This window comes from Aspergillus tubingensis (genome assembly GCF_013340325.1).
Source record: "Aspergillus tubingensis WU-2223L DNA, scaffold_13, whole genome shotgun sequence".
Taxonomy (NCBI): Eukaryota; Fungi; Ascomycota; class Eurotiomycetes; order Eurotiales; family Aspergillaceae; genus Aspergillus; species Aspergillus tubingensis.
In genome coordinates, this window is record NW_023336287.1 from 548,403 (window position 1) to 567,381 (window position 18,979).

Consider the following 18,979-nt stretch of genomic DNA (forward strand, 5'->3'; position numbering starts at 1 on the left):
GGCGAATGCAACAATCTCCTCTCCACAGGAAGATGATTGGAGACTATCCGGGTTTGTGGACGCTGCAGCTACATCCACCTTCTTTCCGTTTCCGGCGGTGCCATTCCATTGCACGGAAGACCAACAATTGATTGGCCACACGCTGAAGAAAGCTTAACGGAAGCCAAATCTGAAAGACCCGCTTTTCCTTGGCCATTATACTCGAGATCGAAGCTTGCCATGCTAGCTAGAGGAGCTCTGGTGCCTGTTTCCCAGAGGTAGATAATTTCCAGGCACGCTTCCGCGGACCCTCCCAGCCCCCCACCCTTCTACGTTGCAATCGTCTGATACATGTGGAAGCTGAGATGTAGTGTCTCGATGCGCCAATATCCTGAGAGCACGACACACTGGAGATCTGCCGGTCCAATCCAAAATGGCCTCTGAAGCCCCGATCCGGTTACATGACGGCATCGAAGAGATACTCGGGAGTCGCTTCGGGGCGCCACGATCGGAACCATATGCATAGTAGCCCGACTTGTCATATATGTAGCCGGAGAATACCCTGTTGGTGTCTTTGTTTCTTTCAATTTCACTTTTTGGATACGTGCGCCTCCGTTGACTCGACATAGATATCAACACTGAACCCAGCCCCACACTTTACGCCTACGCAGGTAGCCTCAAGGCAAAGACATCATGGGGGTAGATCATCTACAGCCCGGGGAGGCCCGACAGATAGATTACCATCCGCCGATGAATGTAGCGTTGGCCATACCTATGTTCATTCTCGCTGGAGCATTGTTCGTTTTGTTTGTTGGCCGTACGCTAATACGACTTTACCATCGCCGGCGTTTACGCGAAATTCTACGAACCGATAAACAGGGTCGATTTAAACGAAGGAGCACCATCTCGACAAGTCTATACAAGCATGTATTCCATGCGCCACTTCTATCCGTACGCCATAGTCGCTACTTGAAACTCGGCAACAACATCCACATGGGCATCCTTCCGCTGCGGTTTGAAGCAGCTCTGCTAGCCGTCTACATAGCAATCAACATTGTCTTCTTCTTTGTCATGGTTGACTGGTGGAAAGACTGGGACGAAGTGATTTTCGAGTTTCAATATTCGGCAGGTAGTATGGCGGTGCTGAACCTGCCCGGGCTGGTTTTGGCAGCAGGCCGCAATAACCCTTTGGTACCTCTTCTGGGCATCAAGTTCGATTGTTTCAATCTCATGCACCGTTGGGTTGGACGAACCATCATTTTTTCGGCGCTTGTCCATATGATTGCTGCTGTTAGGATGAAAGTGTTCGAAGGTAAGTATGGTTGTGCGATTGGGCGAAGAGAAAACTGACGGTCGACAGAGGGCGGCTTGGCCGCGGCCACACTTCTCATCTGGAATACTAAGTTCTTCATCTGCGGTTTGGTTGTATGTTTTATCGCTGCAATAGGCTGAGGCCGATCGCTGATAAATCCGATGAATGCAGGCCATCTTTGCGTTCACAACGATTCTATTCCAGTCCTTGTCGCCAGTCAGACATGCATTCTATGAAGCATTCCTTCACTCCCATATCGCCTTAGCCATTATGGCATTCGTGGGCTTATGGTACCACCTGGAAGGCATGTCGCATCAATATGCCATGCTGGTTACAGTGGTCCTCTGGGGCTTCGATGTAAGCATTCTGTCCCTTCAGAGGGATGAGAGACAGTCCATTCCGCGTGTCAAATTTCATTGAGTATGGCTAATAGTATGCAGAGAGCAATCCGACTGGCATGTGTTATCTGGCGCAATATTGGCACGCGATGCTCCAAGGCTACCGTGGAGATGCTCCCTGGCGATGTGGCGCGCGTGAATGTCACCGTGGCACGGCCATGGAGGTTCAAAGCTGGCCAATATGCGTACCTGTATATGCCATCAGTGGGTTTGTGGACTTCCCATCCATTCTCGGTAGCCTGGACATCGAAAGACGGAACAAGTGTGATTGATAAGGATGCCACCAACTCCTCCAACGACTCCCTCGATCGTGCAGTAGGAGGGTCGCAGGAGACGACGGTATCTTTCCTGGTCAAAGGACGCGATGGACTCACTAGTAAGCTGGTACGAAAGGCGGGCAACTCGCCCGAGCGGACATTCAATGCGATCACCCTTGCAGAAGGGCCATACGGTAAGCCTTCCCATACATAGCTCCGACAGTATCTAACAGAAGCAGGTGGCCTGGAGTCACTTGATTCATATGGCTCGGTGCTTCTTGTCGCGGGAGGCATTGGCATCACGCACCCAATCGCCTACCTTCTTGAAATCGTGAACGGTTTCGCATCCCGGTCGACCGCTGTCCGACGAGTGACTCTCGTCTGGGTTGTCCGCAGCTTAGGTGAGTCGACCCGAAACACTCCGTTCATGCATCCTTGACTTACCCCTTGTTAGACCACTTGTCCTGGATTCAGCCCTGGATGGTATCCCTATTCAGCCACCCAGCCCTGCAAGGGCCGAACGTGCCAAAACAGGAGTCCTACTTTGAATTCCCCGAGCTCGCCCTGTCGATCCAGATCTACCTCAGCAATCGAGACAGCAGCCCCGAAGATTTCTCCCCGGAGTCGCCATGGGCCATTTCCGCCCCGACAGGAGTGGCAATAAGTATCAACACCGGCAGGCCATCCTTCAGGGACACTCTGGATGTCGAGATGGCGCACCAGGTAGGCGCAATGGCTGTGAGTGTTTGCGGGCCTGGCGAGATGGGCGACGATGTGCGTCAGGTAGTGAGGGCGAAGCAAGGGAATAAGAAGGTGGACTTTTACGAGGAGACATTTTCATGGTAGTTAACTTACTGACTTTTGTGTTTGCTTACCCTTCACCAAGTCTGATATTTCAATATTCCGGTTTCTTTTTAACTACTGTACCCGAGACTGATACACATAATATATCCCAATCCAATTTTAACCACTAACATACCATCCCCATACAAAGTACAAACCCTAACCCCATCACATCACAACTTACTCCCCCTAATCAAATGCGCATTAACAGGGGTCAACGCCCTCCCCCTAACCAAAAACCCCTCAATATTCTCCATCGCCAACCTCTCAAACCCAACATGCGTATCCACCGTCCCCCCGGCATTATGACTCATCATCATAACCCTCGAATTGCCCGCCAACCTAGGATGCACAAACGGTTCATTCGCATGAACATCCATGCCCACACCACTCAACCTCCCACTCTCAACAGCCTCCACCAACGCCTCCTCATCCACAAGTCCCCCCCTAGCCACATTAACAAACCGACTCCCCCGCTTCATCTTCCCAAACATCTCCCGATCCATCAACACCCTCCCCGCAAACGGCGTCGCCACAACCACACAATCCACCCTTCCAAGCATCTCCTCTAGACTGCTCACGTACTCCGCCCCGACTTCTTTCTCAACCCGCTGCTCCTTCCGGATAATATCATGGTAGAGAATCTTCATCCCAAACGCGGCGTGCACTTTCCTTGCAATTGTATACCCGATTTGTCCGAGCCCGATGATCCCCAGGATCTGCGTGCTGGGGTTCCGTGCCGTTAGGGGCGAGTTTGTGTGCGCGTCGAGGAATTGGGTCGAGTTGATGCTGTGGGCTGCGGAATGGGACCACCGGAGGTTGCGGAATACGCTCAGGATGAGGAGGAGGGCCATGTCCGCGACGGATTCGGAGGATGCCGCGGCGCCGTTGCAGTAGAGGATTCCTGTATCATTATCGAATTTGTATTAGTATATGTAGATGCTGGGGCATAAGGGATAAGGGTATGGATGGGGGTATACCATATCTAGCAAAAACATCTACATCCACCCAATCGTAGCCTGCACCCGCGGAAGCAACGATCTTCACCGATGAGGGCAGCAACGAGATCAGTTCCTCGTCCCAGCGGCCCATTTCGCCGCCGGTGTTCCAGAAGGGGCGGAAGATGGCGTCGAAGTCGCCCCAGCGGCGCTCTTTTAGGGCTTGTTTGAAGGCATCGCGGGCGCGTTCTTCGGTGCTGGGGCGGATGATTTCGAATTGTGAGGCGAAGCGGGCGTAGATGTCGTGGTTGTATTTGATGGGGTCGCCGATGTGGAGGACTCTGGGTTTGGGCATGATGGCTGTATCTGCGTCTTTGAAATATGAGAAAGTGGGATTGGAAGACAAATTGGGGGGATATAGGTGATTCATTCAGGGCTACTTCTATACTGGCGGTATGTATATACTGGATCTGGATACTTCCCAAAACGGAAACTCAATATCCGTCAATTGCCGTCGGGGCAAAGCCCGATGCAGAAATCCGAGAATTGAATACCCGACTATTCTATTCCTGCAGTGCAACTACCCCCCGCATACTCAAAGCCTACTCCGTACAGCTCACCGATCATCGTCGGTATTCGCTCTTCCCCACTGCCAACGTTACCACCGATGCAAGACTCGCACCACCCAGAATGTCAAACATGGCCAGGTCCGCCCGCAGCTCGCGCGCAAACCAATTCCGCAGCTCCACCCCCGCCAGCGAGTCCACTCCGTATTGGTGAATGGGCTTGTCCGTGTCGATCTCGTCCACTGGCGTCGACATCATAATGGAGAGCTTCTCCCGTGTTGCGCGCATGGCGATCGCCGCCGCCTCTTCTGTTGATGACGCCCCCGCAAACAGGGCTGCCAGGTTGGAGGAGTCTTCGGAGTTTCCTCTGCTCTCTGTGCTGCTATCGGTCAGAGATAAATGTCGGAAGAGGGGGCGGTCTAGCCACTCGGCCTTGCGGGTTTCCAGTTTCTGTCTGCTCGGCGTGATGCCTACGACTACTTGGCTTTCCTGCATGGTGATTGGGTCCTGATCGGGGTCGCAGTAGGTGTCTAGGAGGGCGTGTAGATGGGATTCTTGTATTTCGTCAAGGACCGTGTTGGCGAGGAATTGCTCTCGGCTTTCTGGGTTCTCTTTGAGGTATCCTGCTGTTAGGAAGAGTCCTAGATCGAGTGAGACCGCCTTTTCGCCGAATCCGACGCGGTATCTCGCTAGTCCGTCTTCGAACGTGTTGCCTGCGGCGTAGCCAGAGTCACTGACTACTCCCATGATGCCCGAGACCGAGGACATGAGAACGAAAAAGTCCATGCCTCGTGGGAGAAGCTCGTGTAGGTACCATGATCCCTGGACCTTGGGGGTTGTGGTCTCTTTCCAGGATTGGTAGGGTAGGCTTTCGAAGTTATGAGCCTGTAATTGCGTAGAGTCAGTTGTCATGCGTTGTTTGGGGCAAGGTTATTCGCTGGGAGAGCTTACGCGAACGACCATTGATGCCTGCACACATCCCTTGATTGGAGGCATCAGCTGGCTGCAAACCTCGAGGACGGTTTTCAGTAGTTCTCTGTTTGTGATATCACATGCAGGAGTGATGGCTCGTGCACCTCGTGCGTGCAGCTCCTCGACCAAGCTCCTGGCGTGGGGGCTTGCCGGGCCAGAGCGCGAGAGCAGTATCAAGTTACGTGCTCCTCGCTCAACGAGCCAGCGGGCAATGCTTCTACCGAGACCGCCCAGGCCACCAGCAATAACATATGTGGCATCGGGCCCGAATGTATATGCAGGCTTCGTGTCAAGAACCGTCTGATTCTATTAGCATATGCTGGCTCTATAATAAACGCACAACCTACCATGACTTCGTCCGTATCCCTCATCTCCAACACAGTCTTGCCTGAGTTCTTTCCAGTCTGCATCTGCCTGAATGCTTGTTCGATATCTGCGATACCTCGCACCTGCAAAGGATGAACAAGGTTTATCTGGCCTTCTTCCAGTAGGGAGAAGACTTTCTCCAAAGCTGCCCTGATTATATGCGGTCTGTCCATTGCCATTTCAGCAAGGTCGATAGCCGTGAAGCTCACGTTTCGCTCAAAGTGTAGCATTGGTAGCTTGGAGTTGGACAGGATATCGTTCTTTCCAATCTCCAAAAACCGACCGTACGGTGCAATGCATTCCCACGAAGCAATAAGCCCGTCACCAGATAGCGAATTGAGAACAACGTCTACGCCTCTGTTAGCAGTGAGACGTCGGATACCCTTGGCAAATAGTGTGTTTCGACTGGAGAAAATATGCTCCGTTGGAATGTTATAGTGGTCCATCAGGAGCTGCCTCTTCTCTTCGGTCGACACCGTCGCGAATACTGTCGCTCCTAGGTATTGAGCTACCTGTATAGCAGCCTGTCCTGTACCACCGGCCCCAGAGTGAATTAGTATAGATTCCCCTGCTTCGAGCCTTGCTATCTTGGAAAGAGTTATCCACGCCGTTGCATAAGCTACTGGGATAGCGGCAGCCGTTGTATATGGCATCTTCTCATCCCTGATCTTAACCACCGGCATATCCTCTCGCACAGTCACATAGTTAGCATAGCGACTGGCATGGAAGGCGACAACTCTGTCGCCGGGCTGAAACTTCTGGCATTGATCGCCAACCTGGACAACTTCGCCGGCAAATTCTGCCCCGAGGGTATCACTCTCCAACCTTCCCAGTGCGACAAGCACGTCGCGAAAATTCAGACCCACGGCTTTGACCTTGATTTGTATGTCTTTTGGACCAAGTGGCTTTTGCAGGTTTTTGTCCTCAACGAAATGCAGCGTGTTCAGGAGACCGGGCGATCCTATGTTCAGTCTCACTGATGGCCCGGAACCATATGGTAACAGTCCCTCCTGCTGAGGACGAGCCTTTCTGACAATCCTTTGGGACAGAGGCCTCGCATCGACCAGGCGACTGACTTGAAGTACCCCATCGATTTCCGTATATTCCGTGTCTGCACTCCTATCCATATCACCAATGGCAGAGACAACTAGCTTGCAAATCTGCGCGGCTTTGTGCTCCCTCGATGAGTGACACTCCAGACTGAGGTTTGTCAGTCGAGCCCGATACATCTCTGCACTAAGGACCCTGAAGAGCCCGTCCACCAGTCGATACTTGGGATGAGGCTGCCGCCCTCCGCCCTCTCCAACCCAGATGAGGCTCTTGGTAGATGCTACCAATGCTTGCAAGCTTTCATATTCTGAACTAACCATGTCGCATATGAAAGGGGTTGTCGTTTCCAGAAGGCTGATGTCCAACAAGTCTGTCGCTAACTTCCGCTGTAAGATGTCATTCAACGATGTCAGAGTGATCTTCGAGATACCAAGTTGCCGCAGCCGCTCAGATATTGCCGCAGCCAGATCAACCTGTGTTTGGTCTTCCAGCTTTATGATTATGTTCACTGCTGTGATTTCGACGGGCTTTGGCGCGACGGCTGTCGACACAATCATGCTTCCTTCACGGCAAACATTGGCTTCGTAATCCTCAACCACGAGATCGCACCCTGAGAAGCCTGTCTCTGTCAAGAGCTCTCCCCACTTCTCGGCACTGATGCAGGGGCCCGTCTGACGGTACTGTTCCGTGCCTACTAGGGTCAGTGAGAGTAAGCACGCAGGTACAAAGTGACATACTTCTCCACCATCCGTCAAGCAGACCAAAGATAAGATTGACCCTGAGAGGATGAAAGTTGGTGATTTCGAACAGTAGAAGCTTTCCACCCCTAGTCTCGAATTAGCAGATATTTATCTCTCATGCCGAAGTTGAGTGACTTACTCTTTCAATAGCTTCCGCACATTGCGTAGGCTTACAGCCAAGTCTTTCGTGGCATGTATCACCTAGGAACGTTAACCCAGAACCCATACCTGTGCATGCTCTATCTTACCATAAAGGCTACGACCATATCGTAAGTGCCACACTCAAACCCCTGTATCTCAGGGTCCTTTTCAATATCCAAAACCTTGAATCGCATACGCTGGCCTTCTGCCGCAAAGACTTCTTGTGCCCCTGGGAAAAAGGAGCTCGAAATATCAGTAAAGTCCCACTGGCCATAACGGCGCAGACTTGAGTCTGTTGAAGAGTCCATGCTCAGCGCCCTAATGCAGAAGTCAGTCATGGCTCCAGTGCCAGCTCCCACTTCTAGAATTTTCATCCGTGGGTTTTTGTGCCCCAGTGCGCTAATGACCATGTCCAGCCGTGGTTTGATCGACTGCGCGTTTAGCTACATGCGAACGTGTTAGTATTGTAAATCCACATGTTCTAGGAATAGCTTACCATTTCATGATATACATCGGCGAGCAGATTGTTGCCGAACAGATTCGTAAGTGGGTCTTTCACGAAGCCTGCCAGATTTCGGCATACGGTACTTGTTAGCTGTCCCCTTTTACTGCCACTCCCAACTCGCCTGTGTAGCTTGTTGACATAGTCATCATCGCCCAGGCGATCCATCCATTCCTTGGTGCTGAATTCGGATAAGCCACTATCAAGGCTTGCCTTGACCTCCAGGGCCCAGTCGATGTATTTGTTCAAGTGGGACGGCAAATCCTGTCTTTCCTCTTCGCGGAAAGAGGCTGCATACCTGCTGACGGAAGCTGCCGCAAGAAAGTCAAGCTCAGTAAAGTGCTCCACCGGCTCTAGGACCTGTGAGTTGTGAGCCCCGTAAAGCGCCTGGGCCTCTTCGGATGTCAACAGGTCAATGTCAGGTTTATGTGCTATATAGTGACATAGGTTGTCTGTCATGAATTGATCTGAGACAGGGCTCATTTCCGCGCTGGCAATGGCTGTCACTTTCAAGCCTTCAAGATTCAGAAGTGCTCTAGAGACTTCCCTGTCCACTGCTGTCATTGAGTAACTTTTATACCCTACGGCAGATTGACTGCAAGCTGCATATGCCTTGATAGCATCTGCCTTTGGACGACTGAGGTCACCTGTGTTAGACAGCCAGAGCCGGTCAATTCGTACAGGTACAGCCACATTGGTCACATTCTGGCCCATGTTTGATTCCAGCCCGGCTGCCATCTGAATGATCGCGTCAAGGGTTGTAGGGTGTATAGTATGAGCCAGGCAAACCCCAGTAGGGTGGAATGTCCGGATGTCTGTGACGAGCGCTTTGCAGTCCGATTCACTGTAACCAATACTTTGTATTGCGGCAAATTCAGGCCCATACTGATATCCACAGCTATTGAGATTCCTGTAGAAAGTCTTCGGGTCAAAGGCCGACGTACATGAGCGGACTGCACTGTTATATGCCTCAAGAAGATGGGTTTCCCATGCCCTCTCTTCTCGAATATTAGCATCTAGACCTGTATTTTGGCTGTCATATAGAGCTTGGATGGACCCTGTGCTGTTTTCAACCCAGTTTCCATTGTCGTATGCATATATGCGCCATTCAAACCATCCGGTGGCGTCAGACCTCCCCTCCTTCGCGCGTTTCAGATGAACATTGACTTCTATTCCTTCCGCGTGCGTAGGAATCTGAAGGGCAGTAGAGAATACAGCATCCCGTATATTGAATCCAGTAAGGAGTCGGTCCGGATCAGCCAGTTGCTTGATGGCTTCGATTGCCATAACCAGCATACCGGCACCTGGGTATAGAATAGTGCTATTGATCTTATGATCTTGCACCCAGGGGATATCGGAGACGCGGATGATATTCCTCCAGCTAGCCTCCGTTGGATTACCGCTTTGCTCTGGAGTACCGAGAAGTTCCAAGTAGCCATATCGACGGAATCTGTATCCTTCGCTCAATCGGCTTTCATGCCAGTAAGATGTAGAGTGATTAAAGGGATATTCAGGCAGATCCAGTAGCACACGGGGTCGTCGTTCAGCCTTTGCCTCGCCGTCTTCATTGACCGACGACAATTTGATTGGATATCCGCTGCAGTGAAGACGGCCTGCACCTTCCATGGCGCATTCCAGAGCGGAGCGGTTGCGTACCAGGAAAGGAACATATGAAACTTTGTCGCTCTTTCCCAAGACACTGACAATATCCCGACACGGCCCTTGCAGTGCACAATGTGGGCCAATTTCTAGAAGGTGATCAATCTTGACAGCATGGCGGTGACTTCCATCGATTTTCTTGTACGTCTTGCCAGATTGGGAGCATAGATAGCTTACTGCATTGTGGAACAGCACTGGTGAGACCATGTTGTCGACCCAATACTTCGGTTCCACTAGCCGCTCGCTTGAAATCAATGTCCCAGTGACGGAGGACACCATAAAAGGCCGTCTTCGCTTTCTATTGCACGGTGCCTCCAGGCCCCCGAGGGCAGTGAAATATGCATCAGAAATCTCCCGCATCTGGAACGAGTGGTAAGCAACGTTGACCGCCAGCTTGCGAGAAAATACGCCGTCCCGATTTAGCAGGCCATGCAGTGCGTCAATCTGCTCCAGTTTCCCGGATAATGTGACACTCTGAGGACTATTGACGCAAGCGATAACAACTTCCGGACTATCAAACTGGGTCTCCAGTGTGTGCAGGTACTTCTGCGCATTCTCCTTAGACAGGCTTACAGCAAGCATAGCTCCTTTCATGCTGCTAGATCTTCCTAAGTCCCCTGCTAGAGACCCTCTGAAGTATGCAATCTTTAGCGCAGACCACTTCGTTAACGCCCCGGAAGAGTATCTGTAGTTGCAAGAAGGCTTAGTAAGATGTAATGAGCGTTAAAGCACTAGGGAGGACTTACGCCGCGGCAATCTCACCAGAGGAATGGCCAACCACTGCAGCAGGCGAAATACTCCAGCTTTCAAGAAGATCTACCAATGCAATTTGTAGTGCCGTGCAAAGTGGCTGGCCATAAGATGGGTCATTCACATTCGAATCCAGCCCTGGTTTCTGTAGTTCCTCTATCACATAAAAGTCAGAGAGATGCAATGTATATAGTCAGTCTACTCACCCAAAATATCCCAAGAACATCCAAGCTCTTTGAGATACGCGCCTAATTCGGTGAGGGTCCTTGAGAAAACTTCATAATGACCTATAAGCTCCCGGCCCATTGCGTACCATTGAGCGCCTTGCTGTTCAATGTCAGCATGCTATAGAGTCATTTTCTCGAGGATCCTTACGCCAGTGAAGACAAATGCAAGGTGTGGCGAATCAACGCTTTGGGTAGCGAGGGAAAACTGGTTGGTCAGATCTTGTAGAAGTACCCCTGGTTTAGCAACAACGAACGACCTCCAGGCCCAGTGGCTTCGCCTGCCACATAAGGTATGTGCTAAATCCCCCAGGTACTCTTCTGGCTCCTCAACTGATAAATCTGCGAGATACGTGCTCCAGCTCTCTGCAAGACGTTTTATGCCTGCTTGGTCTGCGGCTGACCAGACTAGAAGCTTCGGAACTGTTTTGCAGGCAATTGTGGAGTCGTTGAACGTGTCTACACCATTAGTACTGTGGTGACCATTTAATTGTGGTATACCATTGGTGTGCCCCAGTGCAGGCACTATCACAGTCTGGTGGCCAACACTCTCGGAGCCACTCAGTCGGAGGGAATTGTAAGCATCGTCAAGCACAATATGGCTATTAGCACCACCAAAGCCGAATGAGCTCACGGATGCTCGTCGTAGTCCAGTAGTAGGCCAGACAATGGCGCTTTTTACTATCTACCGTGGCCATTAGCATCAAAGCGTTTATAGACGTTGGTACCCTTACATTCAGCCTCAGATAATCTTCATCAATCTGCGGGTTTGTGTTCTGTAGATTGCTGCTATTCGGTGGAATAACACCCTTCTCTAACACAAGGACTGCTTTTATAAAACCAGCAATCCCGCTGGCCCCTTCCAAATGGCCGATGTTGGATTTCACAGAACCACTATAATCCAATTAGCCACCTTCATGTTGTTCTCAGCTCCGGTACATACACATATAGGGGCGTTTCCTCTGATCGATATGAGCGAAATGCCGTACCAATAGCTCGAGCCTCGATCGGGTCTCCGATGGGTGTTCCTGGCAGACGTTAAACAGCTGGTTTGCTTCTACGTTGGGTGGGGTGTGTTCTTACCCGTTCCATGTGCTTCAAAATATCTAGTGACCCCCATGTCCAGACCAGCCTTTTGATAGGTATCCCGGATCAAACGAACCTGCGCGTCCTTGCTCGGCTGCAGAATTCCAGGCGTCTTCCCATCCTGATTCGAGCTGGACGATCGAATGACTGCCCTCACGGTGTCTCCATCGGCTATAGCGTCATCAAGCCGCTTGATGACCACAGCACCGACACCTTCTCCTCTGGCATATCCATTGGCTCTCTTATCGAAGCTATAAGAGTGGCTATCTCTCGATAACAGCCCCAGATTGTCTAGGCCAATGGTCATCTCTGGAGCCAGGATTATATTACAGCCAATGGCGATGCCCTATTGATCCCAGATTAGCAATTCCATACTAGACTAACAATCAGGAGGAAGAGGGACTAAAGAACCATTGCAGCATCACCGCCCCATATAGATTGACAGGCGAGATCCACCGCCATTAGACTGCTTGAGCAGGCGGTATCAACGGTCGCGCTAGGACCTAAGAAGTCGTAAAACCAACTGATGCGATTCGAAATCATATTCCGACCAGTTCCAGCAGTGGCATTCTTAGGCACGTTGAGCGGATCTTTAATCTGCAGCATATGGTAATCGCTACAAAAGGAGCCCGCGAAGACGCTGGTCTTGGAGCATGCAACCTGCTCGATCGGAAGCCCGGCATTCTCCAGCGCACGGTAAACTGTCTCTAACGCAAGGCGCTGTTGAGGATCCATAGCCTTCGCATCGGCATCATTGATCCCAAAGAAGGGTGCGTCAAAAAGACCAAGGTCCTCTTTCATGAAGTGTGCTCCTCGGCATGTGACGCTGTGGAGTCGGCCTCGTTCAGCGTCGTGATGGGCGTCGATATTCATTCTATTGGTCGGAAACTCTGTCGAGACACATCGGCCTTCAACCAGCATATTCCAAAATGCTTCCGGGGATGTCGCATCTTGTGGAAATTTCAACGACATTCCAACAACGGCTAGAGGAGCGAGGATGTTCCCCCCGGGGGCATCGTGGACTCTGTTTTCTGAAAAGGACACCATGATAACGATCTAATAAAGTCGTCTAGATGGACAACAGCCGACAGGGCATGTCTAATGCAATAGGGTATGACTAGGTTTGAGCAACGGAGTGCCTGATAAGGTAGGCTTTTTAAGAGGAAATTATTTAGTAAGCTTTAGATGCTTAAGCTCGGGGTTTACCTACTCAAACAGCCATTTCCCGATTGATATCACAGATCGCCGCCATGAGCAAGGACAGAAGATGGCTATTGACTATTTAGCTCTCAAGGCGAAGTTATCAGCCCCGCCATCGATGCTCTTGGCCGGAAGCCTGTCTGTCAGTGTGCCCGTGAGGTCTGACAAATGGCCGTGCATTCCTGCATAGCCTGAAGACTATTTATCAAAAGCAATATGTTGGTGGAACATTATTGGAACTGGTCAAGTCCTAAAATATGATAGGAGTACTAGGTTCATGCAGCTAAGTGTTAGTCTGCAATCTTGCTCACAGAGGAATGTGTGTAACCCTCCGTAGAATGCCAGACACCCAAACCCGCGGGGATAAATGGATGTGCCAGTCCAGTTGCTGAAGGTAGGGACTCTCAACAATAATTTACATTGTCTTAGACCATCCAGAATGCGCATTCTCTGGTAATGTTGCTGTGGAACCTGCTGTCAACATTAGTTCTTTGATGCTGACCTCTCGATAGTCTACATGGGGCGGGTACCAATTCTCGAGTGAGTACTGGCCCTAGATAGCGATATCATTTTCATGCGATCTTTTGGACTAATCGATACCCTTCTTCATCAAAGATATTCGAGATCCAGACGGCTGCCATTCGGTATGAACTGGGCGATAATCACATCTATGATTTTGTTGAAGGAACCGTTCCTTCCAAGATGCAGCCAGGTACCGTAGCCGGAGAACAGACCCCTCGCGAACTAGTCGGCTAAATGCAGGAGGTACAGGTATTGATGTGGTGGCTTGGAAGGATGAACCAGTGTATGCCTACTTCGATGAGCACAACCCCCAAACTGGGTTTGCGGCTTATCACTATTTGGAAGAGTACCTTCTTGAAGAGGGGCCCTATGATGGGGTCATCGCATTCAGCCAAGCAGGCACGATGATCCTCACGTACCTGATTCATCTTGCCAAGCAGGATCCTCGGGCTGAGATGCCATTCAAGTTTGCAATTATCCTTTCGATCACCCATCCCCCTCTTGATTACGAAGCTCTTCAAAAAGGTCGTGTGATGACTGTTGATCTTGAAGCTACCAAAGGCATTGTTCCAATTCCAACGGCCCACATTTGGGGCTCACTAGACGAGCCAGCCAGCCGGGTAGCCACGTCAAATAGTGTCTGCAAGGCTGAGGTGAGATGGGTGTATGTTCACGGACGAGGGCACGAAGTTCCCGGCGGAGGGTCAATGGAAGATGTGACCCAAGCTGTCAATATTATTCGCAGGGCAGTTGAGACGGCATCCACTTATTGATGCACCCCAAGGGGGCAGCGCTATGCTGATCTCCACACTATATAGTTAATCGATGGGGACGGGAATGTAGGAGTTCATAACATTTGACAAAGCAACCCTTCATGGTTCTTCGCGTTTGTTCCACACACCACTCAACTACCTTTTAGTTTCTTGATTAGCCACATACCCCGTAGTTCCGCCGGCTGGGGAGCAGCCAAGTATTGCGTATTGCATTGGTGGCTGAACTCGATCAACATAGCTACGAAGATGTTCTTTTCCGTATGAAATTCCCAGAAAAGAAAGCCAGTCCTGCGGATCTCCTCTAGCCCTTCATCGACGAGGTTCGAAGATTAATTGAATTGGGGCCGAAGGTTACAAACGCATCTGACGATAAGTCACACATCCACTATTGATCGCATCAAGACAGATCAGTTTTGGCGTCTCTCTAGTCGATTGAGTGGGGCTCACTTCACTCCGAACTCCGAACCATGGGCAGTTTTGAGTTGCATGGCTCGAGAACCGAGTTGATAGATCTACCAGCAGTGACCCCAGAGCCATTATTGTCAAGGCCCGAAGCTACTCACAAAAACAATCTCAACCATTCGGTAGTTGAGCCTCAGAGTCAGATATCCCGACCGGGATATTTGCACGGGCTTCGACTATGGATTGTAGGGGCCAGGTAAGCGAACGCAATCATTTCTCCGACCAGGATTGGTAGAATGCATCCTAATGCAGCTTATCGCGCGATAACTAGTGTCGGGCTGGGTCTCTTCTTAGCCACCGCTGAGATTACAGTCATCAGCACATCGCTTGTCACCATCAGCGAACACCTTGAAGGAGGCGATCAAAGCAGTTGGGTCATCACATCATACCTTCTAACCTACACCGGATTCCTCGCGCCTTGGTCTAAATGTGCGCTTGCTTTTGGTCTCAAGCCAACCTTGTTGAGCAGTCTGCTCCTATTCATTGCTTTTTCCGGGGGCTGTGGTGCCGCCCAAACCATCGACCAACTGTAAGCCGGCTTCGGGGATCCTGATTTGAGGGCATCGAACCTTGTTGCTGACAAAACGAAAGGATTATCTGCCGCACTTTTCAAGGGATCGGTGGCTCCGGACTTTTCGCGCTTGGACTATATACCCTACTGCGCATTGTGCCTCCGAACAGATTTGAGGTTGCCAATGCCGTGGGGTCCTGCGTGCTGACATTCGCCCTTATCTTAGGATCGCTGATCGGAGGTGGCATTAGCAGCTCCAGCTCGTGGCGCTGGGTTTTTCTCTTCAAGTAAGATCATAGCAGACTAGACTCCTTCCTGTTGTGTCGCTCTATTCCTAATCCTTGTCTCTAGCGTGCCTGCGGGAGGATGGGCGTGGATTATGCTCTGCCTGTTCTTTCCGAAGAACTTTCCTCGAAAATTAACAAGTCGTACTGCGCAGAGCAACTTGCATCAATATCTAACCCAGGCGGACCTGTTAGGATATCTGCTCCTTCTGGGATTTTCCCTGCTGCTAGTGGCCGCCTTGGAGGAAGCCAACGTTCGCTATGCCTGGTCATCGGGGATCATTATCGGGTGTTTAACCGGTTCGGGTGTCCTTCTGGCGGCCTTTCTGGCGTGGGAGTGGATCCTCAGTAGCCGGAAGCACGTGCGCATAGAGCCAATGCTCCCATGGCGGTTGTTCAAAAGCAGGGTGGTGTTGGGAATCATCATGTTAGTGGATACTTGCCCTCTCCGCCCCATAATGGTCATCTAGTAGTACGTAGTTCGCTAAACATGGACATGGGAGCTCTGACGGTCGCGCAGTGGCTTCTTCTCAACCGGGCCTGCAATCACTATACTATACATCGAGTTGCCCCAGAGATTTCAAACGGTCAATAACTTCACCCCCATCGAGGCGGGTCTCCGAGTTCTTGCCTTTGGGGTGGGATCCCCTGCGGGGGCATTTTGCTGCAGCGTCCTCGCCGGTCGCTTGAGAACCCCGTTTGTGCATCTGACGCTAGCTGGGTCCGTGCTACAGATAGTGGGGGCCTTTCTGCTGTCTTCCGTGCCTCCCACTGTGAACGCCTGGCCGGGCGAGTATGGATACATGGTTTTGACTGGTCTGGGCACCGGGATATCCATCGCGGCCCTGTATATGGCGGTTCCCTTGGTGGTCAGGCATCGTGAACAAGGTCAGTCCGATACAATAAGGGGATCCAATTCCAACGCTTCACTCTTTTGACCAACTCCAACTGACATCCTTTTAGCCATTGTAATGGGCTTGACCCTCCAGGCACGCATGTTGGGTGCCTCATTAGGCATCGCTATTGTGAATAGCATTTTGACCAATTATGTCAAGGGGCATCTCGCGCCCGCTGAGGCTGCTGCAGACCCGAATCACCTCACGGGATTGCCGATGAGTGTCCAGGAAGCGATCCGGACCGCGTATGCACATGGCTATAATCGTCAGATGTACGCAGTGGGGGCTTGCGGCGTGGTCCAACTGTTCGGTGTTGCACTGATGTGGAAGAAAGACCAAGTCCGCTTCGATCCTCAAGCGAAGACAACTTGGGTGTATGATCACGAGACCGATCAGAACTCTGGAAACTTGAACGGCTCGGTAAATTAGGTGTTAGTAGTAAAGAAATGGGAATTTCCAAAGAAAGAAAAAAAATCAAATAAATAAAAGGATGCAGTATACATGAGATAATTTGATTGCTAGACTGAGTAGTTCATTACTCAAGATTATTTCGCATGCGCCTGTTGCTGTTCGAACATCTATACTCACCATACATTGGTACATTGGCCCACATGTTGCCGAACGCAAGATAATGTATTCAGATAAATTAGGAGAAAATCTATAGCAGTTTATATGGAAAAGTGATCATCGAGAGGGAATCGTCGACAGTTGGCGCAGGTTGTTTACTCATCAATCACCGCGGCCTCACGCAGTGCCCATCTCACCAGCTCGGCCATACCGGTAGTCACCTCGTTCGTACGAGGGACTTCGTGTCCTCCGCCATGATTATACATTCTCCTCTTGGTTGCATTACACGCTTGGGATAACTGAATGCCAGCTGACCATCGCGGATCCTTATCACCGTATATATGCACCGTCGGGATGTCGATCTGGACATTTGAAGGCGCAATTTCCTTCCGGATATCCGCTTCAGACGCACTAATCCCCTTCTCCCCCTGCCAACGCATCGAGCCCTGCGACAAGATCGCCGAGGAGTCCGCCTGCGCTGCCAGTGCCTTCCGAGTCACAATGTCCTTGTCCCAGACCTCGGGGGCAATCTTATACCCCACCTTTTCCAACACGCGTAGTGGCACTCCCGCACAGATAAAGATGGCAGCTTTGAAGGGCAAGGGCTGATTTGGCTCTTCGAGCAAATGAAGAAGGGCGGTGGATGATCCGACAGCGCATCCCTGCGAAAACATCATGAGGGCATCGTACGGGCCATTGGTTCTTAGGTAGTTCACGAGCCAGTCGCGACTGTGGAAGACGGCTTCGATATTGTCTTGCTCCCAGAAGGAGTAGTAAGGGGGTGGGTAGAAGAGGTCGATCCCTGGAGCTGGATCGGAGGAGTAAAACCCATCGACAAATTCAAAGTCGATTTGTAGGTCAGATAATCGAGCGCGCAGCGCAGCTAAGGAGAACGAGCCAAGTTAGCTGAGAGGTGACTAAACTGAGGAGTGGTCGTAGAACCAACACGTTTGAGACTTGAAGATGGCACCACTGGTGCCTTTGCCGTGGAGGCAGAGTATCCGGGGCATGATTGCAGGATTTCTTAGAGGCAATACTTGGAGGAGGAGATGTGAGAAGATGAACTCCAAGGAGGAATAACATGCAGCATTGGTAGGAAGACCGCCCCCACTACAGGTGCAGATGCCAGCATAGCAAGTCCCAGTGGGCACCGCGGGCTTTTAAAATAAGGCATGCTGATGCTAAATGCCACCCCTGGTATCGTCGGACCCGGAGTATCTATCTCTGGGAGGTCGGGTTATATGATGTCGGCTTCCAAACCGTGTGGGATATAATACATACTATAATCATGAATACAGTCAGTGGCCCCAGAGAAGTGATGATCCCAGGTCCACTGCGGGGGCAATACCAGAGAAGTTACTTTGGACTCTCGTGGCCTGCGATTCGGGCTATCCTTGTCGGAACAGTAGACTGCCAAAGAGCATGCCAGCCATCGGTGTGTAACAGCGATACAACACGGAAGTTATTCGTTGATCCCGCCCCTTGCCTCATATCGTATTCCTCGGCGATGGTTAATCACCGAAACCACGATAGCATCCTCCAAGTGTGTCAAAAGTGAGCCACTACTTGAACTCTTCGGCGAAAAGCCCTCGGTCGCACACACTCCGGCTTTTGAGTCGGCATCCGAAGCAATCCTTCCGGCTGACGGAGTGGGTTAAACAAAGATCAAACAGCGCTCTCGTTGCTAAATCTCGTTAAAAGTAAAGTTCTAAATAATGACAGGTCGGATCAGTACCTGAAATTGCCCATTTTGCGTATCTTAAACTTCCTAGTCAACCTCGTTTGGTAAAGGTGGTAAGTCACTCGCCGGATGTCGATGGGTTATTGTTACTATGCGAGATCAAGGATTCGATGAGAAGACCGGATCATTCAATCTGCAATGTATAAATGATACGAAGCGCAGAGAGCGAGAATCATATGGGACTAGATGAGGATTTCCAAGTGAGGCCATGGAAGCCTTAAATGCACATTCATAGAAAGG

General features: G+C 50.9%; 6 protein-coding genes across 6 annotated transcripts; 3 read left to right on the forward strand and 3 right to left on the reverse strand.

Annotated features, from left to right (window-relative positions):
- Positions 1–972: 972 nt before the first annotated feature.
- On the forward strand, positions 973–2,792 carry AtWU_10484 (ferric reductase family protein; the record flags this gene model as incomplete). Its single annotated transcript, XM_035505588.1, has 6 exons — positions 973–1,291; positions 1,340–1,404; positions 1,463–1,648; positions 1,732–2,140; positions 2,186–2,347; positions 2,401–2,792. 6 exons carry the CDS (start codon positions 973–975, stop codon positions 2,790–2,792), a joined length of 1,533 nt encoding a protein of 510 aa, XP_035361481.1.
- Positions 2,793–2,962: 170 nt separating this feature from the next.
- AtWU_10485 (D-mandelate dehydrogenase-like dehydrogenase) lies at positions 2,963–4,082 on the reverse strand (the record flags this gene model as incomplete). Its single annotated transcript, XM_035505589.1, has 2 exons — positions 2,963–3,693; positions 3,770–4,082. The coding sequence occupies 2 exons, from the start codon at positions 4,080–4,082 to the stop codon at positions 2,963–2,965; spliced, it is 1,044 nt and encodes a 347-aa protein (XP_035361482.1).
- A 268-nt stretch (positions 4,083–4,350) lies between these two features.
- AtWU_10486 (type I polyketide synthase) lies at positions 4,351–12,830 on the reverse strand (the record flags this gene model as incomplete). The annotated part of the gene is made up of 14 exons (XM_035505590.1): positions 4,351–5,178; positions 5,245–5,565; positions 5,613–7,372; positions 7,419–7,507; positions 7,561–7,622; positions 7,670–8,005; positions 8,059–10,408; positions 10,470–10,629; positions 10,680–10,800; positions 10,849–11,382; positions 11,432–11,591; positions 11,641–11,725; positions 11,781–12,129; positions 12,195–12,830. 14 exons carry the CDS (start codon positions 12,828–12,830, stop codon positions 4,351–4,353), a joined length of 7,791 nt encoding a protein of 2,596 aa, XP_035361483.1.
- Positions 12,831–13,422: 592 nt separating this feature from the next.
- AtWU_10487 (uncharacterized protein) lies at positions 13,423–14,278 on the forward strand (the record flags this gene model as incomplete). Its single annotated transcript, XM_035505591.1, has 4 exons — positions 13,423–13,436; positions 13,496–13,523; positions 13,599–13,695; positions 13,755–14,278. The coding sequence occupies 4 exons, from the start codon at positions 13,423–13,425 to the stop codon at positions 14,276–14,278; spliced, it is 663 nt and encodes a 220-aa protein (XP_035361484.1).
- A 467-nt stretch (positions 14,279–14,745) lies between these two features.
- Positions 14,746–16,860, forward strand: AtWU_10488 (major facilitator superfamily transporter; the record flags this gene model as incomplete). The annotated part of the gene is made up of 6 exons (XM_035505592.1): positions 14,746–14,936; positions 15,012–15,269; positions 15,332–15,538; positions 15,603–15,962; positions 16,056–16,423; positions 16,499–16,860. 6 exons carry the CDS (start codon positions 14,746–14,748, stop codon positions 16,858–16,860), a joined length of 1,746 nt encoding a protein of 581 aa, XP_035361485.1.
- A 293-nt stretch (positions 16,861–17,153) lies between these two features.
- AtWU_10489 (putative EF-hand calcium-binding domain protein) lies at positions 17,154–18,008 on the reverse strand (the record flags this gene model as incomplete). Its single annotated transcript, XM_035505593.1, has 2 exons — positions 17,154–17,881; positions 17,945–18,008. The coding sequence occupies 2 exons, from the start codon at positions 18,006–18,008 to the stop codon at positions 17,154–17,156; spliced, it is 792 nt and encodes a 263-aa protein (XP_035361486.1).
- Between the last annotated feature and the right edge of the window lie 971 nt (positions 18,009–18,979).